Source organism: Pseudorca crassidens, chromosome 1 (assembly GCF_039906515.1).
Source record: "Pseudorca crassidens isolate mPseCra1 chromosome 1, mPseCra1.hap1, whole genome shotgun sequence".
NCBI classification, from domain to species: Eukaryota; Metazoa; Chordata; class Mammalia; order Artiodactyla; family Delphinidae; genus Pseudorca; species Pseudorca crassidens.
In genome coordinates, this window is record NC_090296.1 from 115,760,091 (window position 1) to 115,784,616 (window position 24,526).

The 24,526-nt window shown below is 39.3% G+C and overlaps 1 protein-coding gene across 3 annotated transcripts in view; it reads left to right on the forward strand.

The window, feature by feature from the left end:
- Positions 1–24,526, forward strand: part of MAP2K5 (mitogen-activated protein kinase kinase 5) — a 266,164-nt gene that overhangs the window by 179,438 nt on the left and 62,200 nt on the right. The window contains exons 17-18 of one of the 3 annotated variants that reach the window (XM_067751737.1): positions 6,852–6,881; positions 22,412–22,495. The exons of 1 other annotated variant lie outside the window; for it this stretch is intronic. In XM_067751737.1, the coding sequence (XP_067607838.1) occupies positions 6,852–6,881; positions 22,412–22,495 (114 nt within the window). The remainder of the gene's footprint in view (positions 1–6,851; positions 6,882–22,411; positions 22,496–24,526) is intronic. One more of the 3 variants, XM_067751743.1, reaches the window with a different exon arrangement.

A 24,526-nucleotide genomic window follows, 5' to 3' on the forward strand; every position in this document is an offset into this window, starting at 1 on the left:
TCAGAATGAAGAAAGACAGTGTCCAGCTGTAGCAGTAGTTTGGTAGCAGGAGAATTAGAAGTAAAGGTACTAACGCCTGAGGGGTGGGTCATGAATTAATAATTGCTATGTGGCGGATGAGCCCCGTCAGAAGAGCTGAAAATGAGGAAGTTGCCTTGCAGAGCGCTATCAATCACTCAGTGACCATAACTTCCAGTAATTAGTGTATTTTATGGGCCTTTGCTTCAGTGGCTCGAAAGCACATATGCTCCAGTCACAGCTAAACTTTACCAGAGTAATATTCCAGGATGATTTATCCTCCTGCTGCACTGGGATATAACCCTATATTAGGTGAAGATTGTGAACTAAGCTGCAATAAAGTGTAAGTTTAGGTACAGTTTGCCCAGGTTGAGACCTCAATGTATCATGCTTTTCAGCATGCATGGTTAGACTACAGCAAGCAATCATTCTTAACAGTAAAACAAATAAAGCAATTAAAGGAACAGCATTAGGATATTGTACTTGTGAATTACTGTTGCCCTGGCCCCATTTAAGTGTCCACTGTAATAAACCCATTTCTAATTTAAAAAGAGAAAAAAAAACCCCACTGTATTAGAAACATTTATTTGTGATGCTATCTTTTCTCCATTATTATTAGTAATCTGTGGGATAGAATGCAGGACCTTCTGAATGATGGATAAATGTTTGATTTATTTCTTTGCGCTACTGTGCTTGGGATCTTTAAGTTAAAATAAATTTACTTTTTATTAATGGACTCTGGTGAGGATGAATAGTTCTTTTTAAAATATTGGGACCTGTTAAGAAGCACTCCTGGTGGGAAACTCACATTTAGGCTCTTTCTACACAAAGAAAATGTTGTGAGCTCTCCAGAGCACTTGGCACCTTTTGAACAGGCGTCGTGAGTTATTTGCCGTGGTTCATTCACCCTCTGCACTAGAAGTCTCCGGGGCCTTTGCAGACAGGGGCCTTTGCCGTTGCCAAAACATCTGTAGAGCCCAGAGTTACCAGTAATTTAACAAGCTTTGCCACCAACCTACAGTATGACCTTGGGCAAATTAATTAAGCTTCTTGTGCCTCCATTGGGCCATAATTCTGTTTGTGTTAAAGAAATCCTTGGAGTTATAGGAAAGCATTATGTGAAAAGAAGTATAAATTGAATAGGGAAAGCATATGCATGGTTCCACTGAATTCTTTTTAGGGTGAAATGTTTCTACACTACTTTTAATGATGGTTGTTCTTGAATTTCCTTAAATAGACACTGGTGATAAGCTGATTTCACCAAGCATGGGTGGGAAGGTGTACACAGTTTGATGCTTTTGTTATATTTAATATTCCGTCTTTAATTTGCAATGTATTATAATGTCACACAAGTTAAAACAATAATAGTAAAACAAACTAATTGTCTTTAATTAAAGTGAATTAGGTTTTGATTTTAATATATTTGATGTAGTGAAAACTGATAATGTGGAGGGTCCCGAAGGTTATTAGGGCATATTTCCGTTGGGCCTGATGGTGTTAGTAACAACCCTCTTCCTCATAGTTCTAGACATGAACAAATATGCCACTTCATCCGTCTCTGTTACTCGCACTTATGCCCCTCTGCAGGGGTTGCACATTCCACAAGTTATCAGCTAATGGCGTTATACATTAAAAATTGAAGCTTTCCTCACTCCGAGGCCTTTCAAGTCTTTGTTCTTAAGCCCAAGACACTTCAGAGTGCAGCTGCAAACTATAGGCAGAAGATTAAATTAATTTGTAACTCTTTTTTTTTGGTACTGCATTACTAAATCCTCCACATTTAATTGAAACCCTACTTCAAGATGCTTTGTGTTTCTGTGTTCTTTGTTGTCAATTTAACCTCCAAAGCACTTTAACACTGGTAAATTGCTGTTATATCCTTTGGATTGTTTTTAAACCATACAGTAAGAGGACAGTGAAATTGATACACGGGAAGAAAAGAAAAATCTTAGGGTAGATTTTGAGGTATTTAGTATTTATTATGGTCCTTCGCTAGCATAGTTTCAGATGATTTAAACTCTCTCTCTAGGACTGTGTAAATTGGTCTTGGGATGAAATCTCACCTAGGGAATTTTATGTAATCCAGTAGTTAAGTCTGATTTTTTAAAGTTTCCCTGTGTCTGAATGTCTCAAAGTGACTGCTGCATTTCTGTAAAATAAAGGTTTAACTGCAGTGCACAATCTAAATGCAAAATCCTTCGATGGAAATTTAATTGTGTAAAATGTGCACAAGGGTAATTAAGAACAAATTTTAGAACATTTCAGACTATAAAGTCCTCCTTCAACTAGATCACTGGCTATATTGAAAATGCTTATTTTCAATTTGCAGTTTTGCTGAGAAACATAGAATATGTCTAAATTAAGAATTTATAAAATCCAGTGCTCTTCAGTATAACTGTAAATTTAAAGCTACTCCCACATTGTTGATATTCTAAGTTGGTCAGTTGATCACCAAAAACATATCCTGAGTTTGTGTCCTGCACTTGCTTTCTGGTTACAATGTATGTTTTCTCTTTATCATTTATGACTTCATGACAATAATTATTCTTATTATCAACAGAAGCCATTTTTGTTGCTTTGTAAATAAACATCTTCTACCCTTTTTGTTAAAATACAAAGGTTTCTATCACGCATTTGTTATGTATTTGGCAGTTGTTATAATCACACTCACACATATATTGGTTATTTAAATGATAAAGTCCAACCTGTTCAGATACTGCTAACTCAAGAGTATTTCATAGATTATGGTTGGACAAATCAAAGATCAATAAGATAACACTGAGGAGCAGTCCTAGTTTTACAGTGAAAGGTTAGTGGTTTACTGTTATTTAAGTGTAGTCCCAACTGGTAAGTGTTTTTGGAGCATTCTTTTTCTGCCTTCTGCATAGTAAATCTCCCACCACGAACAGAGTATTTAGCACTTTGCTGAATCTTATGTATTTAGAATTAAAATGCACTTTTTTATTTAACATTAAATAGAATCCTCTCCCTCCCTCATCTCTACCTCCACTTCCCCAAAATAAATAAAGCTTTTCCAAATCTTTTACAATGTGAGCCGCTCCCCTGCTGGGAATGAAAAGGATGTTAGAGTCATTTGATGAATTGCTGGCGCTTCTGTGCGCCCACATTTTTCAATATACGTTTTTTTAAACTGGACTTAAGCTGCCTAAATTTAAATGCTTCTTTTGTAAAGATGATAAAGAGGGCAAAGACTTCCATTGGCTAAGCCCTAATCTGTTTGCTTTGTTGTGATTCTTTTTTTTTTCTTCTTTAACCTATTTATAAATCTACATCCACATACAAAGGTCATTGGTTGGCTGAACTTAAACCATTTTACTCAGTAAATTTAATTAAGAAAATACAGTGCAACTCATAAGCAAATGAGTTTTTTCCTAGTTTTAAACCAAACCACCCTCTTGAGTGCTGATTGCCTTGCCCGACCCCTGGCGATACAGAAACAGGCAAAATTAAAAAGGACATTAAAGCTTCATTAAATCTGAAACACATTTAGTACAGTGACATATCTGCAGGCCATTTCAGAGAAGATTACATACTCTCTTTTGTAAGTTTCCCAATTTATAATACCTTGACAATAAAAACTAGGGAAATGCAAGTAGATTAATAGACCAGTAAGGGTAAAAGATACAGAATGGCCCCAGGTCCATCTGTCTCTGAAATATTCACTCATAGCATATGTACTCCCTCTTCCCCATAAGGGTTCAGTGTTTATTTTGACTTTTGGCAGCCTCAGCCATATCTGCTAAGAGCGCTTTTCCTTTTTTACCTTCTCCTAATTGAACTTGATAAAAAGGTTCTAGGGCTTAGCTACATATTTCCTTCTATTTGGCCACCAGACAAATAGTGTAGAATATAAACATTGCAGCTGCATTAAGCCTGAAAGGGCAGAGACATACATGGAAGGCAGCTCCCTCTCCCAGGGCCTTAAAATGACTGCTTGTGGTGCCAGCCTTATAGTACCGCTGCCAGTTTTCACTAGTGCGGATTGGAATCCTTGCCTTGCCACTGGAGCAGCCCAGTGGTGACACTGTGGGAGAGGAAATGATGTTGCGCGTCTCTGGTCAAGAACAGGGGACCATTCTCTGCCCTCAGATTGAAAAGAGGTCAGACCTGCAAGATGCCTTAGAAACAGTCCTCGCAGGAATGTAGTTGACAAGTAAGACTGAGCTTCCACAGGATATCAGGAAAGTGCACATGAGTAAAGCCAGTTCCAAGAATGTTGAGGTCACTAGTTCAAGCATTGCCACCTGTTCCCAAGCAGGCTGGTACAGAGATGCTCCCTGCTGAATTTCCTCTCTGTTCTCTTGATGGAGGTCTCTTACAGAGTAAATGAATATCATCAGCCAGCCTAATTACCTTTTACCAGTTGTGAGAGGGGGCCAAGTAGATGAGTGCACATTCCCAAGTCTGCTGTAGCCTTGCTCTCCATAGAATAGTGATGACTTGGGAATTTGAGGCTTTGTGTTGAAGTGGAAAAAGTTCACATTTTTCACCTCATCCTACTCTTTTTTTTTTTAAAGTCTTCCTTTTATCATTGCTTAGTTCTTTAATCTACAAGAACCAATGGCCAGTGTTGGCACTGGCCAGCTAGTTTAGACCTTAACTGCATATATGGTGGGCAAGTTTCTTCTGCTGGTAAGCTACGTGGACAGAATTCTTCCATAGGCCCTAATGACATGTTCAACATATACCAGAGTGAATGGTGCAGCACCTGTAGAAGGACTTCAGATAGGATGTTCTAAATGTTTTCTAGTAGTTACTAAGCTGTCAGCTTTTTCAGACGAGAGACCCTCCTCTTGCTACTTTTTCCAAATGAAAGAATGTGTAAAACTCATAATCTGCGGATGGGTGTGATGATAGGTGACAGCTTTTGGTGAGCTGTCACTGCCTGTCAGTTCAGTACAGAATGGTGCAAATGCCTAGCCCACCCATTACTGCCACAAAAGACCATAGTGGCTCTTTCTGAATCAATGTGCACATTCTCATTGGCCAGAAACACACTGTGTTTACAGAATGTAAGTCAAATCAATAGCCTGTTTTGGGTGAGGGTGGAGTGGAGGCAGTGGAGAGCTGAGTCCCTCCCCTTCCTAACTAATAGCAGCATATAGACAACAGACATAATCACACAAAACTGTGAAAGGGAGTTTGATTAACATCCATACTCTCTTTCCTTCACTCTATAGTTGAACAGATTAATGGCATCCACCAAATGAAACAATGATAGTATAACTTTATGTCTTGAAAATCTGAGAATTCTTGAGTATACAAGAAATGAGTACAAGGTAACAAATCTTACCACGTATTCATATATAGATATATATATATATATGTACACGCACACATATATACACACACACACACACACATCCAAATGAGTGTTGGCCCTTTCCAAGTAGTCACCTTGCATGGTCATATGGTTTATTCCTATTACATTGCTGTTGCTCAAACTGGTTTTAGAACTTTAAAAATTAACCTCAGCATCTTCATGTCTATCCTTATTAAGGAACAAAATATTTTTTCTTTGAATTTGGGTTTTGGTAATACCCATAGGCCTTTCAGACCTTAGTCAACAAATAATTTACATGATCAGAAAACCAGAGGGGTATGATTTTAAGCTCAAGATAAGATGCAGTTCTAATAAAATGAAGTAGTTGTTCTTCTGTGACTTGAAATGATTCTAAACACAGTTCCAAAAGAGGAGTTCAGAAATGTTTGAGCAGTGTCAGTGTCTTTGAGATAAGTGCACAACTTCTCAAGATCTAGAAAAGCAATGTAATATGCTGGAAAGAACCCTGGATTACGTTGCAAGTCTTGGGGTCAGTCCCCAGGCTTCTACTGATTAACTGTGTGGAAACACCTTCAATGGGACTCTGGGGTTCTAATCTGTAAAACAGATTGATGTTTCCTTGGATCCATTCTAGCTTCAAAGTTCCCTGATGTAGTGATTCTACTTTGAAAGTATTTACAAATACCTATAAAGGATTTCAGACCTGACGATGGGCCACATTATGAAATTGCAAAATTTAGCCACAGTTCTCTTTAAATAAATTATGGTATGTTTGGTAAATTTGATCTTATCGCTTCATATCAATCCTATTCCTGGTTGAATCATTTTGTTTTCACAGGTGAGAATTCAAAGACCAAAATTAAGTGAGTGGCCTAGAAACACATAGCAGTTTACTAATTAAATAAAATTGGAAGCTGTAAGGATTCAGTTACCCAATTTCAGACCTATAGTTCCGACTTCATAGTCTTGAACTGCCACTTTCCCACTAGTAGTAGCTCTTTTCTTCTAAATATGAATGGATGAAAAAAACTAACAAATAAATGAAAATAATGGCACAATGTTCTATTTCACATGGCCCACTCCCCATTTCCTACAGCTCTTCCTATAATACTTATAACTGAAAATTCTACAGAGCTGTGGACTAGGAGCAATTAAGTGTTTCCATTTTTACAGGAGGAAAAGCCAACAGTATCCTATGGTTTTACGTCTCTGTTTAGAAGAAACTGTCGTACACTTGTAAATGTGAATAATGCCCGTACAGCTGACAATATTCCTAAGAGAAACTATGTAAGGGTAGTGTTTAGTTGTTAAAAATAGAATATTTTATCAGGGATACAACATTGTCCAATGTAAATGTTCATTCTATATATAGCTTTCAATGTGATTACAGCAATAATTTAGTTTGTGCATTTAAGGTTGTGAGCTTTTTATATTTGCTGGATGTAATTCTGAAATTTAGTACTTGTCTGTCTTAAGATCTGCCCTGCATGCAAATCTATAACTAGACAAATATTATTTCCTTTCTCAGCTTGCTCTTGGGAGGTTTCCATATCCTCAGGTAAGATTGTTCATTACTGCCGTTTTCCACTGTGACATTCATTCCTATGTATGAAGTGCAGGGAGCAATTGTGAACATTTGAGCCACATACAAATAAATCTGTCCTGTTAAATTGAAAAGTGATATCTTAAAGGAGTCATTTAGGAGTCTCTATTGATTTTTGATTTTTTTATACTCCAGATTTTTTTCCTCTTTGTTAAAGGTTGAAAGCCATCATTGTGCTCTTCCTTTGTGTGGCACTGGTAACGTTTTTCCTCATCCCAACCCAGTAGCATGTGCTCTTACTGAGGTTGGAAAAGGGGCACAGCCTTTTCTTGATACACTGTTTGCGTTTTTGGATTCAATTAGGTATTTGAATTAAAGGATTGAGGTGAAGGGTGAAAATATCTAATCTAAGTCATTATTTTTGCTAAGCAAATAGATGGGCCTCCAATTTTATGTGGCTGTGATTTCGAACATTTTCTTTTTAAAGAATTTGCCCTTCCTATTTACATTTCTAGGAAAATAAAATGTCCATTATGTTACCATTGCTGATAATAATCTCTATAGTAATTTCTTTAAGATTTTTATTATAGAAGGGTGCTAGCACTTAAAATATAAAGCTATTTTGTGGTTTGAAAATGATTCCCCAGTGTGTGTGGGGAAATAAGTGAAATGTCTAGAGGGATGAAAAATGAATGGTTTGACTGTTGGTTGATGCTCCCTGTTTTTCTGGCATCTTGGTCTGTACAGGCCAAAGTGCCCGGAGGCATGTCTGATTTAAAGGTGGTGTTGGTCTCTGCTCTTTAAGCATCTATTAACTTGCTATTATTATGCAAATAAGTGTTGTATTACACATACTAATTTATGCATGGTTAGATTATGCAGATGAATCACAAACATGGTTATTGAATAATAGGATGGGGCTCATTCTCTCTACCGTCTTTGTAAGCAGTTTTAAGCAAATTGTCCTGGTACCCATGTGGACATTTTAAAGCCGCTTCACACGCTGAAATGTCTCTTTTGTATCCTTTTTCTTTTACAGTTAAAGCCATCAGATAAGTGGAGGAGAAACCATCCAAGTTGTTAGGTTCAAGAGTGTCAGTCTCACTTTTCAAATTTGTAGGATTCTTTGTTTAAACATAATCTTTTCCTTAAAGAGAAGATCCTAAGTGTAATCACTTGGCACGCATGCTCGCAGTTAGTGAGATTTTACTGTGTACAGCCTTGCTGCTTAGCTCTAGGTAGCCCATCAAATTAAAATCACATTTTCAGGATTTATAGCTCATTAGAATATTTATCTTGGTAAGCCTCTTATTCTGTCAGTAATTTTTAAACAATTCACTGTTTGGCCAGTGTACGCAATCCCCTCAAGTTTTGTAAATGAAGAGAAGAGGTACTGTATAACTTCTCTCTCACACAAGTCTTAATAGAAAACTTGTATAAGCCATCTAAGAAAGAAAAATACCAAAGATTGGGAGTGTAGCTGTATTCTTGAGATTCCTAATGCCTAGAGTATTTAATCAGCGAGATTTGATAAGTGATAAGTCTAAGAAACGATCGCATTTGACAAATGAAGCTTTTGAAGGCTCTGGTCGAATTTAGAAAGAGGCTGTCTACCTTTGCAGTATTGTTTTCTGGAATGTTTAAGTATATGTTTACTTCATCAGTCGAGTGGAAGTTGGAAAATTCTAATGTGTCGAACTCCCTAGGTAGCAATCACTGTTATGCCAGAGTGAGGGGAAAACTGTATTCCTTGAATCGTGATAGAATATTGTCACCAAATTGGAACTTTCATTTCAAATAATAGAAGCAGCTTTGATGCCATCAGGCCTATTTCCCAGGTCTTTCAACAGAAGTTTGTGCACTTCATTGCTGGAATCATTAATGACTTTTGATGGAGTTGGCATTTATTTTACAGGGTTTGTACTATAGACTGAAGATTGGGAAAGGTTACTTTATAGATTCCTTTTCTACCCTTTTGCCTTCAAATAAAGCACACGAAGGAAAATGTTTATTTTTATAGTATCGCAGGGACTGGATTATGAAATAATACCTTCTCTTTGGCCCGTATTATCTCATTTGAACCCCTAACCACTCTGTGTGATAAGCCTCCCCTCATAAATTGGACAAACAGGATGGTTGATTTGCTCATTGTTGTACTGTAGGTGGTTTGGGGCCATTGAATCCCAAGTGGAATAGGCAGGAGTGAATCACACACTCTCAGGAGTGGAAAGTGATCTCAGACAACATCGAATCAAACCTCTCTGCAATATCTCTGAAAAGCAAAGTTGAACACCTCCAGTGATAGGTAACTCACTAGTTTACAAAGCAACCATAGAGTCAAAGCTTTATTTACCGGGCTGAGGACTGCCTCATCTTAATTATTACCCACTGGTCTGGCCCTTGAACACATGAAAGATTTTCATATATCCTTAAGATCTCACAGTTTTGCATCCCTTATGTACCCAGGGCTGGGTACTCAAAGTCAAATCAGGGAACCAGATCTCAGCTGCCTTCACTAATGGCAAGCTGAGGAGACTGGCCTGTTTGAAAGAACTCTAGACCAGGAGCTAGAAGATTAGGATTAGAACCCAGCTCTAACAAGCTCGGGTCACTGCAGGCCTTAATTCTTGCTTTGGCCTGTTTCCTCACCTCTATAATGAGCATCCTGATACCTGCCTTCCCTATCTGATTAGAAGTATGCAGATCAAATAAGATTATGGATATGAATTTCTAATCCTCAACCAAAGGTTGCAAGAGGCTGTGCTTGCAACCTGCCAGCTGCAGCTGGAGCAGAGTGTAAAATGAGCAGAAGGGAAAGAGGGGAGGCAAGGCCAGCATACAGACTCGTCCTTCCCCCAGCCCAGCGTCAGTGCTGCTGACAGCGTTGTTAGCAGCGTCTCTTCCTGCCGGTGACACAGTGTGTATCTGGTGGGGATGCAGATGAGGGAGGGGTGTTGGGAAGATAGCAGGGAGAGTCAGTAGCCGGGGACCAACATAAAGGTTAAAGGACTGGATTTTTGTTGAGATAATCGTTCTCCATGAACTTCATTGTTTGGGGGGTTGGGTTTTTATCTGTTATTTGAAAACACTGTCTATTTTAGTTTCCTTTAGGCCTTGAAGTTGCGTAGCCTCACTGGCGTGCAGTTTAGGGCTCTATGGAAAGAAAGGTTAGGAGCCATTATAGATACTCAGTCTTATTACTACAGCTTATAATAGGAGGAACAACGATGTCAGATTCACCTAGCACCTTTCCGACATCCAGCTCCAAAGCACTTGCTGTTATCTGACTCGGGACTGTTATTTCCAGCCTCCAGGTGAGCAGACTGAGTCTCAGAGAGATGAGGCGCCTTGTCTTGGGGATGAATGGGTACAGTTAGATCTAGGGCTTGCAGGCGACTAAACCAAATGACTGGCTCTGTGAACTCTGATTTTGGTTTGCTGTTCAAACCACTGCCCTCCTTCCCGCTCAGCCCCACCAAGCCCTTCTCCTGGCTCTCCTTCTCTGCCCTCAGGAGGCCTCCTGTGTAGATGAGAAGGGTTGTGCCATGGAAGATGATGACAAGACCATTCCCTAGAGCCCTTTTGCTTTTCTTACCATGTGTTTAGCAGAGTGATGGATCTGGAGGGACCCAAGAGCTCTCACTGACCCCAGTGCCATTAAACTCTGCGTGCCTGTGAAGGATATTCCGCAATAGCATAATGAAAACTTGTGTTTTTAAACATCTGGTAAACAGATAGTATCTCAGTTTCTTGAACAATTTAGCTTTAATAGTCATCGGGAAAAATGTGCAAGTCCGGACAAGGACTAGAGCTGTGTATAGTTAATCATGTAGATCCAAATCCAGTTGGCTTAAAAAACGTGATGGTGGGCAACGGTTTGTTTAACGACACCATAATTTAGGAGAAATGAAAAAGATGGCCTGCTAAAGACTGTCATCCTTCATTCAAACTTTACAACAGTACCCTGCATTAGGATGATAGTAAATCCATTACGGAGACTTCTCAGGGGATGTGCCAGCTCTGGCGTTTGGAAATTGGTAAGCAAGATGCCACAGGAAAGTGAAGATAATATAGATACAAATGTATTTAAGGTACTTTTGCATGTGTAAAAATGCTCTTCTTTTGGCTGCATTTCCCGATCTTGGTTAATAAGTTACATCAAAATGACCTGAAGTTAAAAAAAGGAAAAAAATCTGAGCAAATAGTGCCCCTGGTATTGTAAAGCTTTGAATGTTTTCACACCCCATTAATTTATTACTTCTCTTTCTTCATCTTTAAATTTCATTTTTTTTTTCAAAAATTCCGACTCCCTGCTGCTGCAGTGATTTTCATCTTGTTGTTAATTTTCCCTGCTCCATATGGAGCTCCAGACATTTCACCTGGAGGCTGTACTAGATTTTGCTGTAGTGATTGTACTTCCGGAGGCCAAAACTGTCATTTAGGGTTCCTGGTGCATCTGTCTGCGCCAGGCTTTTCACTGGCATGGGAGAGTGTGAATAACAAATTGGATGCACCTGAGATTCAGATGATTAGTGTGTTCTGTGGATCTCCACGACTTGTAAGCAGATAGCTCTGGGGGGCGGGGGTGGGGGGAGGCGGGGAGGGCTAAACAGCAACTGGGTGAATCTGTACTCACACCTTACATTTGGGGCTTTGCGAGGGAAGTGCAAACATCCTAGGCAGTCTGAGTGCAGAGAGAGTAACAAATATTTCATCCTGCCTTGTCATTGATTAGAAAAGAGCCTTTAATTTCATTTCACCCCATGTTGTGATTAATTTGCATTCTTTGTCAGAAGTTAATGGAGTTTTTTATGGTTCACTCTGAAATCCTTGAAGACATCAGACTTGATCTGATGTTTATACAACCGCCAGCGGAATTTTTTCGTTTGATTGATGGCAAGCTTGATGTTATTCCAAACGGCTTTTTAAGCTGTTTTTAAGAATTATTTGAATAAAATGCAAGCAAGATATTGTTGTAATGATCAAGATTATCTGTTAAAAATCTGTTTCAAATAAAGAAGGTGATAAGTAGTAAAAAGGATCAAAAATATGAGATATAGTGAATAGTGATGTTATTTGTTAAAATACGTAACAATGGCATCCAAATAAATTATTGCAATATATAGAGATCACTTTTATTGAAAAAGCATACCATCATCTGGCCAAATAGAATAATTAAGGCCAAGGCAAAAGGAAAGTCTGCATCTTTGGGATTAAAAATCTTTACTGCCAATTGGCATTTCTCATTTATTCTGCCACCTTTTGCCACCAATGTACGAAATAGAGATCTGCTGTGCTTAACTCAAGGAGACAGGGTCTGTCAGGCCTGTTAGCTGAACAAAATGATGACATATTACTTGTCTCAATAAAGACGCATTCTTAAATCCCAATACAAGTTAAACATAAGTGGATAATAGAGGATTTTAAGTGAAAGACATGTATTCTTAATAGTATAATGACTGGCCTTTTTCACAAGACAGTACAGAAATGAAAATATCCTGTTGTTAAAAAGCAAAATACCCCATTTGTTCATGGGTAAGAGAAACATGTGTTCACCCCCCCGTACACTGTATATCAGAGTATGAAGGAAGCTGTAGGCGGCATTTGCTCAGAACCCCCTGCTACTAACCAAGGAAATATGTTTTGCAAATGCTTTTTGATTACTGATACCATTTGTTTGATTTGGGGGCTTTGCCTTGCTTCAGCAGATACTTGCTTTGCTGTGATTGCTGCTAGTGAGACTTACTCATAGGTCAAAAAGCTACTTATCTGAGCACTTTCATTTAAAACAGATTAATTTATTTGCTGTATCTGAAAGTTTGCTAAATAATTGGGTGGTTTTAATTTAAGTTACTGCTTTCTGATCCTTGTATTAACATGATCTAAGGTCCTTTTTATTATATGCAATCCATATTATTGACCACAATTGCCCTGTTTTCATTTAAATGTAAGCAGCTTGTCAAGTAGAAAATATTTTGTTTAACTTGGCCTGGAAACCTGCTATTTTAATGTGTGTGAGGTTTTTTTTTTTTTTCAATTGACAGACTGTCTTTTAAACATACGTTTATTTTGTAGTAATAAATTGTGCTCTGGATAGAGTATTTGTCTTGTAATAAAGTAGAAAGCATATGTTCTTAAAACTATTTTAAAATATTAAACATTTTTCAAAAGTTAATGTCAAAACACTAGAGTTTTTTTGTTGTTGGTGGTGGTGGTTTTTTGCGGTACGCGGGCCTCTCACTGCTGTGGCCTCTCCCGTTGTGGACCACAGACTCCGGCCGCGCAAGCTCAGAAGCCGTGGCTCACGGGCCCAGCTGCTCCGCGGCATGTGGGATCTTCCCAGACCGGGGCACGAACCCGCGTCCCCTGCCTCGGCAGGCGGACTCTCAACCACTGCGCCACCAGGGAAGCCCCAAAATACTAGAGTTTTTACACCTAATTTTATTCATGTTTTAAAATCCTTTGAGTATATTATTATTAATCCTAATTTTGACAGTTTAATATGGTTTTATATTCAGTGTTAAATTCACACTATAGATATCACTGTCTTATTATGTATTAATGTACTAATTATGCCCAGACCAACCTAGTATTGCAAAATTAAACCTAAAAAGTTTGCCTTCTTTGAAAAGAGGTGTTTGGAATCTATCCTTTGTTGCATGAACTTTTTGAAATTTGAACATCAAGGATTTTAGTAAACTGTAAGTATCCAGATTTTGTGTGAGATCTCTGGTCAAAGAAGAAAACAGCAGTGGGTTATTACCCCAACTTCAGGTTCTAACCTTTAATTGGCAAGAGTCCAAAAGAGTGATATGTGTGCAGTTTTATTTTTCCAAACATTTCTAGCCTACATGTTTTAATTCATTGTTTATTTTCATCCTCACTATTGAGGATATAAACAGTTAAAATATACTGATATTTCAAGCCATAAAATCAGATTTTATGTTCCATAAAATGCAGAAGTGAAATTTAGGTGATATGAAGGTGTTCACTGATACACATTTGCTTCTTCCCAGAAATTTTTAAATTGCCTGTGTCAGATTTTTCTCCCAATGTCTATTTCATACTTATCAAGAGGTCTCATAATTTTATTTGCTTAGTCTATGCTGAAGACAGGAGGTGGGTTCCCACTATATCTTTAAAATGGAGCAGAAATGGAAGAGGAATTATCCTCCAAGTGTGTATAGCTTAGAAATGTGAAACTTTCCATTAAAGATAAATTACTTGTTAATACCTCAGTTGAGGTATATGTAGTTAGCCAGCTAGGTTAGTGATTGCCTCTATTTTTTAAAAAAGCACTAACCCAATGTTGGTTTGGTTTTATAGCACCTTCTAAACTATTTTATGACATACATCTCAGTTTAATTGAACATGTATTTGTCATTGAGCATCTACTCTGTCCTGGCACTGTGCTAAGCACTGGGAGTACGGAAATGGAACAGATGTGGTCTCTGCTGTCAAAGAGTCCAATGCAGTGGGAAGAAAAACGTAAATGACAGTTGATATAAAAGGAGCCCTACAGGAGGTACTATGCTCTGGCCTCAAGAGTAAGAGGTCAGCTCACTTTAGGAAACTATGGTTTCACAGGGTAGATGATGCTTGAGCTGAGCTCTAAGGCTAGAAGGATGGAAAAGAACTTTCCAGGTATTCTAGTCAAGAGGAGAGTCATCTTGTAAAAGATAAAGGTCTAAAGCAGCATGTTGTATTTGGTGTCCTTGCAGTAAGTACTTCAGCTCAATAGGTTACTACTGCTATTGTGACATTCATCTCCCTAATAGTTTGGGAATGTCCTTAGATGACTTTTAAAGCAACACTGGGAGGGAAGTAAGAAAATGTTGGTAGAATGGTAGAGGAGAGAAGTGCTGTATCAGGATGGAGATGGCACATGTAGCCAAGACCAGATAATGAAATTAAGCTTGAGAATTTCATGTATCCCTTTGAGATGACTGAGAGCCAGTCTGAGGTTAGAAATCACTGCATTTTAAGATTTCTACCCTAAGGTCAGTTGGCACATGCCTCTGAGGGGTTCCCTGCCACCCTTTATGAATTTAACTTGGCATATCGTAGAACATTTTCTAGACTGCTGGAGGATTGGTCGTCATGATCAAATGAGCTAATACCTAAGAGACCACTTTGAAAAAAATAAGGTGGTAAATAAGAGCAAGGTAATATTAGTATTATTTATATTTCCAGAAAGTACTTTAGGGATTTACCTATGTAACTCTGAAAATATATGACCATGTCTCACTCCAGTTAGGACTAAAATGAATTACTTTTCTGATCCCATAAGAGCCCTCCTTTACAGTCTTTCTTTTTTGTGTTATCATTTATCATTCACAATCACCATCATTAATATATAGAATTATATGCAGAATCTAATCATTTTTAATTCAGTAACTGGGGACCATGATTCTTTTACAATTTTTAAATAATCAGTTTAGCCCAGAAATAGAATTGACGGTTGAAGTAATGAACTTGGTGCCCAGCCTGGCTTTCAGGGGTTACTTCGCCATCTTCTTTTCCTCTTAATCTTCGTGGTCTGGAAGGCCTTCCATTTTTCCCCCTTTGGTTTCATTGGTACTACCTCATGGAATCATAGAATTTTAGGATGTGAGGAAATCTTACAATGGCCTAGTCCAACTCATTTATTTTACAGAGGAGGAAAAGGGGGGTCCATAGCCATTAAATGACTCACTGGTGATTACCAGATACTTGGCAACAGGATCAGACTGTCTCCCACTCTAGAGGGATGGGGCAGGGGGAGAAAGTGAGAGAAGGCACCCAGAGGCTTTGAGCCCAAATAGCTATCCTTATTTCACACACCCATCCTCTCAAGTACTGCCTCCCACTGGTGTGTCTACAGAGATGGAAATCGCTGTTGTAGGATGCTTCGTGCCTGCCAACAGACAAAGACATCAACTTTATTTGTACTCCAGTGTTTATTTATCACCATTCAGTATAGAAAACTTGGGTAGATGTGGGGCTAGGGGCTCATTGGCATCCAGGTTAAAAAGGGGGCAGACCTGGCCAAGCTTTGTTTGAGTACAGATTACTTTTTAGATATTTAACCGTTCTGGATTAATGCCTGGGGAGTCTGGGAATTCTTCCTCAACTAAAATGTTAATGATGCTAAGAACCCAACCTTCTTTAGTGCCAATAAAACAGACAAGCTAAGTTCATTGAAAAGTCAGTGAGTTGCCTAAAAGGAGCAAAGAGCTGATTCGATTTAAGACTGGAGATTGCCCAGGACACACCAGGTGGAAAGAGGGTGCCAGGGACTGCTAGGAGCTAAGAAAGGAGGCAGTTGTCTGTTTACGCTCAGAGCCAAGGTGTCGTCCCCAAAGAATTGTGGGAAACTGAGGAAAGCAATTAGAACCAAGTGTAGACTCTGTTGTGCTGTACACTGTCAAGGTCTATAGTTGGTGACACCATGGGGGGAAGGTAAGGAAGTCTGGGGAAAGAAAGACCAAAGACGCTGGTGGAGCTTGTCTTGTTTTGTGTTCAGAAACAGGTTTCAGAGAGCACCATTCTGGGCATGAGGAGACCTCGACCCCAGTCCTAGCTCTAGTTTGATAAAATACAGTAAACAAAAGAATGTTCCCGGCTAAAGGCCTCCCTCCAGCCCCTGCTCTTTGGTCAGCCCTATGCCTCCTTGGTAGCCAGGCAGCTGGAAATGCTCAGTGACTCAGGGCAGAGGCAACTGGGGTACAACAAGTAACACACCCAACAAGTGACAAATTGAATCATTATCAGTATATGGTTTCCACCCAGCCACACACACAGAGTTAACCTGAGTTCTGGTCCTGGCTGTTCCTATTAGTTTTTTGACCTTATTTCTTTTCAGACCTCAGTTTTCTCATCTGGAAACTGATGGAGGTGGCCTAGGTCAGTCACGTGCCAAATACAGTAGGTGGGCATCCACTCTCTGGCACATACACACATGCATGCACACACAAACACATTATCTGTTAATTTTCAAAATGTGTCTAAGTAATATCTTGTATGAACTAAGAGTTATTTGGTAAACAAAGACTGAAAAATGCTGGACTAGATACTTGTGTGGTCTCCTTTCATCTTGTACGAACAGTTTCCTCCTCTTTTCTACACCTTCAGCCACCTTACTCAACACCATCTCCCCATGTCCTCCCTTAGAGTTTATTGAAACCTTATTTTACTTATATCAAAATATGAGAGGTGTGAACTGAAACTGAAACAGAAGTCAGAGTTTCTTCAGTTCATTCTAGATCCATGACTTCTTCTCTTTAAACCTATTTTGAATTTACAGTCAAGCCAGTAAGACACATGTTAATTAACATGGTTATATGTGACTGTATTTCAAGATGTTTTTTCTTTCCTAATCCTGTATGAACCATGTGTTGGCTGCAGTTACAGCTTATCTCAGAATCTCAGCAGGCCAAAAAATGTTGTCAGATATATCACGGATAAAGAAAAAAAAAGCGAAATGTGGAGTCTTAGCTCACAAAGAAAACCTTCCTTGCAATGCCTAAAAACATGAGCTGTTTTGGGGGGCATGGCGAAGCTGCCTTAGAAATTTACAGTGTCCTGAATCCAGCGAACTATATTTTATACAAACATTCAGTGACATTTAGAGGTGTGTGCAAGCCCTGTGCGTAAGTCTCAGCTCTGCCACTAAATTTCAGGGAACTTAATAAGTCACTTTGTTTTTGTGGACCAGCAATTATATCTTATCCATCATCTGAGTCCTAGAGTCTAGAACAGTAGCTGGCACAGAGTAAGTACTTCATAAACATATATGAATTGATAATTTAGTTTAATTTTACTTTTTTTACATGTTGGCAATAGCATGTTTTAGAATCAGCAGGAACTAAGAATCAATACACATCCTTAGGCTTTAAATTAATAATTTCATCCCCTTTTCTTCCATGTCTGTATTTCCACTCTACCCTGCCAGCATTAATACCTGAAGAATAAAAGCTTCCAAGGAGATGTGATAGTTGTCTTCAGATATTTGAGGATTCTCTCTAAGAAAGGATGTGGATTTGTTCTGTTAGTGTAGAACTGGAACAGGAGGTAAAATGGACAGTCAGAAAACGTAAGCTCCGCGTTACTGTATGTATTCAGACAGAAGTTCGGTCAGCAGGGGCGTAAAGGAGGGATTCAAGGGTCAGATGGGGCGGAAGCTAGGTCAGATTAAAAAACCTTTCAGGTGCTTTCAGACACCAAGTCTATGAGTCTGCTTCAGTGTTGGGCAAGACTCTCCTCAGCCAAACAAATAAAAGGCTGATGCACTTTCTGTCAGTTAGAGGGGAGAGACAACAGGTAGAAACTTCATCAGACTTGTCTAGATTCTGTGATTGGTTTAATGATCCACTCATTTTGACTCTCAAATACTCTGTCAGTGTGAAACACATAAGAAATAGAAGAGTACAGGAAAGAAGTAATTCTTTTTCAGCCCAAGACTTACACACTTCTCTGTTTCTCTCCACTGAGCCAACTATGTGACGTGGCTATCAAAAATGTGAATGCACTTGTAGCCTCTATGACAGTCTCCTAAATAGTGTATAGTGTCCAAAGCAAGGTGATATAAGCCAGTGCAAGGTATGTGTTCAGGCGTGGATATCACACTTTATGAGGAGCATACACATATGGTACCACACTCAGAGAAAGATAACCTCAAAGGAGAATGTGAAATCATGCTTGGGTCCTTCTAGACAGCTTTCTGGTTCAGCTCACAGAAAACCCAACTCAAAGTTGCCTCAGTCATAAGGGAAATTTATTGAATTACATGACCGAAAATCTAAATATCGCTGGTTTTAGGTAGAACTTTATCCGGTAAGTCACTTTGAGCTCTATTCTTATTAGGCTTCTCCCTTCACAGACCAAGAATGGCTGTAGAGTTCCTGGGGTGACCTGCTTCCCAGTTTAGAAGGAAAGAGCTGGTCTCTTTTTCCCCCACAAGCAACCAGAGGCTCTGGGCTTCAGTTTGATTGGACCAGTTTAACTCCCTGCACCCAGGGCATTTAGGTGATGCCAACTAGTTTAGGCCTGAACCACATGCCCCATCTCTAAAGCTGGGAGCGAAGTCTTCTTCCCACGAAGCACGTGGGCTGCTTAGGGGTGGGGAAATGCTGTTAGAGTGTCATTACTAATGGAAGGGAGAAGGATAGAGGGCAACCAAACATAGCAAATGATCCTAGGAAGAAAATATCAATAGGATGTTTGTTCAGGAAAGAAAACATTGTGGAGGCATGACAGCTATCTTCAGATATGTGAAGAGCTGTCATTAGACTTAATCACTACAGCTCCAGACCATGGGCACATCTTATAGGAAGACATATTTGGACTCAAAATAAGAATGAACTTCCTAACAATTCAAGCTACCCAAGATAGAATCGTTGGAATCCCGTCACTGGAAGTCTTCTGGCAAAGATAGGCTAGCTGTCTGTCAGGAATATTTATTTTTCTTTGGTTCCCCCACTCTTTTTTTTCTTTGTTTTTTTTTTAATTATTCTTGGCTGCATCGGGTCTTAGTTGTGGCACGCAGGATCTTTCATTGAGGCACGCGGGCTCTTTGTTGCGGTGTGCGGGCTTCTCTCTAGTTGTGGCATGCAGGTTTTCTCTCTTTAGTTGAGGCGCCTAGACTCCAGGGTGCATGGGCTCTCTAGTTTGCGACAGATGGGCTCTCTAGTTTGTGACAGACGGGCTCTCTAGTTGAGGCACGTGGGCTTAGTTGCCCTGCGGCATGTGGGACCTTAGTTCCCTGACCAGGGATCGAACCCATGTCCCCTGCATTGGAAGGCGATTCTTTACCACTGGATCACCAGGGAAGTCCCTGGTGATAAAGTGAATTTCTACATGGAACAAGGAATTGGACTACTTGACCTCGAACATCGTTCTGGACTCTGTGGCATGTGGGGGATTTAAGCTAATAGAGATGCAAACTAACTGATAGCTCCAGAAAAAACCCTTCAGACATTTTGACACAGTAAAATAACTTTTGCTATGGCAGATTTATTTGACCATAAGGAGCAGAATGATCAACAGGCCTTTCTCAGAAAAAGCAACACCTCCCCCACTCACCCCTCTCCCATACACAAAGAACAGATATTCTTCCTAGATTCTGAAATAAGACCACACATTTTTTGGAGCAAAGAAAAGAGAAAAGTTTGATACAGCAGATGTCTAAAATCTTCTTTGAAAAGCTAGTGCTTAATGGACTCCTTGACCAGACCTTGTACCGTTAGGGAAAAGGTCAGTTTTGTAATTCACATTGGTCGTTTTGAATTGTGATCCTAAGCCCCTGCTTTTCTCACGGAATTTAGGTCTAACTAAATATTATAATTCTCATTTACCTGCCCGGGAGATGATTCACTCTGTGGCTCTTGTACACCTGTGTGGGGGAGGACCTGAGCTATGTCAATTTTACATACACAAGGGATAAAAGAGTATACGCTGGCAATCAGGTCCTTTTTTTCCTGCTCACTGATTGGCAGACCCAGCACATGAATGATGTTGCACCGTACCTTGGTGCTCCAGCTGTTGTGTGTTGTGTGACAATGCATTGTCCTTGATAACTCGGGAAGCAGTAAGAGCCAAGTGACCTAATTTATGGCTGTGCTGATTTTCTGCCTGGTCCCATCTGAGCTGTGCCCTCCTCTAGGCATCTTGGAGCCTTTCTAGCCCGCCCAGCTGTTTGTTAAATTCAGGGATATCTATTTTTAACTTTTTAAAACTGGTCACTCCTGAATGCAGCACCCCGGCCGGAGTTTGGGATGTGGGGCAGGGAGAAGGTGCCAGTGAGTGGATCTTAGAATGTGGGAATCACAGTGACCTTCTTACACCTTATTGAGTAGCCCCTTTCTAAATCCTCTTATCACTTATTTTTAAGTGATTGATTTGTGTTTAAATAAGTGATATGAGTTATTTTTTGTTGCTGTTTTGTTTTGTCCTATACAAGCTATGCTAATAGATTCACAGGCATGATAAGAACTTGAACAAGGACAGAGGCTGATGAAAAGGGGAGATAGGATAGCACAAGTGAATTGTTTTTGTTCATTTATATTATTAGAAATAATATATATTATTCATTTATTTTGCCTCATAATACATTCAGCGTCTAAAAATATCAGTTTGCCAAAATTCCCATTTGTAGTTAACCCGGGTAAGTTTCGTTCTGTTCCTTTTCAAAAAAACAGTCCTTTGTTTGGGTACTCTTATTTTAAGTTAGTGTTAGTAAGCAGTATGTATTCAGTTTGTGGTCATGTGGAAGTGATTTTTTTCTCTCACTGAGGGCTTTTTGAGATTTGGGCACTTTGTTTTTGCAAGTTATGATGGATTGGAGGTGATGTGACCCTAAGTCTTATCACCCAGCACAGTGCCAGATACAATCAGATTGAGTGCCAGTGTCAGCTCTCCTTCAGGTAGGAAAAAGAATCATGGTGCTTGAATGGGCAGCTTGGGGGTTGGGGGGTCTTTGGGCCCCTCTAGCTCATCCTTTACTTTCTAGACAAGAGCCCTAAGCCTAGTGAAGGGAGGGAGCTTCTGAAGCCATGGGGATCTGACAGGAATTCCAGGGATCTTTCTGACTCCAAAGTTTATGCATTTGTCCCCATACTAGGGAGCCTTGTGAGTCAGCAGTCAGTTCTAAGCCAGGTTCTATCTGTGGCCTTGGGCACTGTTCCCCTCTGAGCGTCAGTTTCCCTAACAGCAAAATGAGTAGATCTTGGAGGTTCCTTCCATCTCAAAAAGAAAAAAAAATTAGGTCATTATTCTTCATTTTGAATATAAAATCTCAGTTTGCCATAATCCCTGTTTATATTTAGCCAGAGTTATAGCTTAATGAATCTGATTTGAAAAGAGAGTCCTTGGGACTTCCCTGGAGGTCCAATGGTTAAGACTCCGTACTTCCAATGCAAGGGGCACGGATTTGATCCCTGGTCGGGGAGCTAAGATCCCGCATGCTGCGTGGTGCGGCCAAAAAAGGACCCCCCCCCCAAAAAAAAGAGTCCTTGCAAAATAACTACAGTTTCTAAAATTTGAAATTTAAAAAGATAATAGAGTTCAACATTGAAAGCTAGAATGTGATGCCAGGAGCACAACAAATAAAAACGATATTCTTTTAAAATCCCAACCAAATAATTTAATTTTATATTTCTGTTTTCTATTTAAGAGAAAATAACACAAGCTTGAAAAGCAGTAAATATGTAAAGAGAAAATTTGTCAACTGATATTGGAAGATCTGACCCAGGTCACACATTAATCTCTCAGACAAGAGCTGCAGGGCAGGCCATAATTTCAGAGAGTAAAAGAGAAAATGAAAGCTATAGCTGGTGTCTTCTCTAAGTTACATAGGTGGATTCATTTCAGTTTTCTGATTGTGCTTCTGAATATAATATAAAAGCGCTGGTAGCAAGGTCTGCTTTACCACTGTGTGTGTAAAAAGTACACCTATAGAGATAGAAGCGTAATGTGAGCCTTCCAAAGTTGATTTTCATCACCAGAGTCATTGATTAAATAGCTGAGGCCCCATGAGCAAACTTTTGCATTGGCAGTTTCCTTTCCAGGTTTGTTTTCCCAAGTCACAAGTCATATTATGGGAGCTTTTTAATTGCCAACTCAACTGTATGGCCCTTGCAAGGAAATACAAGGTAAATATGACTGCAGTAATACCCTAAATTTCAGACCTAACTCATTTTTAGGCCTGCCTGTTGTGAAGTCATTCTTCCCCATTTAAACACATAAGGGTCTGTCTTATATTAGAATGAGGCATAACTATCCCCTGTTAGTGTGGCTTAAAATCTTGAACCTAATGGCTGATGAAAGAAAAAAAAAAAAAAAAAATCTATGCCCAGAAGAGGGAAGAGGTTTGTCTAAATAGTGTTTCAAAATGCTACTAGTTCTAGAGACTGATTAGCAAAGCCTATGACTGGAGCAATTATCGTTCTGTTCTTTGTCCCCAAGTATCAGTTAGACATAGAAAGCTCAACGCAAGCAAAATGTACAGGCAGGAAGGTGGACTTGGGCAAGTTACTTATAAACAGCATCTCATATGTTGGGAGGTGCAGGCAGTACATGAGCCCTAACAATGTTATTGTGTCCCTCTGAACTCTGCTCTCACAGCTAAGCATTTGCAAGGCAGACCCAGAATAAAGAGAGGCATTCACGAAGCTAACATTTTATATCGAGGACCCTTAGTACCACTTTTAATGTGCTTCAGAACTAGGGGCTTCGCTTTTTCATGAACTGTGTGCAAAAGCAGAGGCCACGACTGGAGGCTGACTCTGTCTGGATCTGTTTTATGATTGCTGCGCCTGTACAGTAATGTGATCTTGAAAAAGGTAAACAACAAAGAGTTTAGCAGTGAAAAATATGCCTAATATAAATACAGTTGAGTTTATGGCAGTTCAGAATTTGAAAAATATGACCGTGACATTAAATTTTTCCGGTGGAATTAACAGAGGAACAGAATATAGCACTTAAGGCCATATATCTGAGACAGAGGAAGGAGATAATACATCTAACTCTATGGTCTATGTGGCATTCATATAAAGGAAAGCACAGTAGCTTTATTTAATTGAGAAATGAATCAATTACAATGATGTTGCATCATCAGATTCTTGCGAAATAGAAGATATGTCACTGCATGGTGTAACTCTTAAAAAGTAAGTGAGTATCTTAAGCATTTTGAATCAATTTCATGTACTGGCACTGCTACCTTAATACAAAATTTATGAAGATGATTTCATGTAGTATGTTGCTATCAAAAGTGTGTGATAAAACCTGATAACAGCGTCTCCCTTTAAAAACCTGGGCAAAACAGTATAACAGTATGGTTATAAGATCATAAAACAGACTTTGATATTGCTGTTTCTCCTTTTCTTATAGTAAAGAGCAAGTGTTAAAATAGTACAATTTTAAGCTGTCTTAAACCATGCTTTTAACCCACAGATTAGGGCAGGATGGAAACTTTTTCTAAGGTCTCGGTTTATGAGGAAATTTTCATTTAGTTCACGCAACTCATGTTACTGGGAGCAATGTCTCACAATCCATTCCTGAATTCATTTTGAAACATGTCACTTAAAATGTTTGCTACATGTTTTCCTCAGAGAATTTGTAATCCCCCTGACTATTGGAAATTTATGAAAAGCATTCTCTTTGATGTCAAAAACAGCTTTCTAATTCTGTGTACATTAGAAAAAGTAACTCTCCTGTTGAAGTAGATATATCTTACTGAGAATGTTTGGGGGAGGCGGTGCTTATCTGTGTGTACTTTAAAAATATACAGTTGACCCTTGAACAATGAGGGGGTTAATCTGCATACAATTTAGTCGGCCCCCAATTTCCAAGTATCCGAGGTTCCTTCGCATCCCTGGATTCAACCAACCATGGACCATTTAGTACTGTAGTATTTACTAATGAAAACTAGCCACGTATAAGTGGACCTGCACAGTTCAAACCCATGTTGATCAAGGACCAACTGTAAAAGCAAACACCAAAGATATCTCATAGGAGAATTTACCTGGGTTTTTTCATGATTTTTTAAAGATGCTGTGGCTTTTTACTAAAACCCTAACCACTCGAGGGTGGTAGTTAACAGCTCTGTCTTCCTTTTTAATGTAAATCTTTCCCCACAGACCCTTACGCAGAAGTACTCATTGGCTAGAGGAACAAGAAGAAGC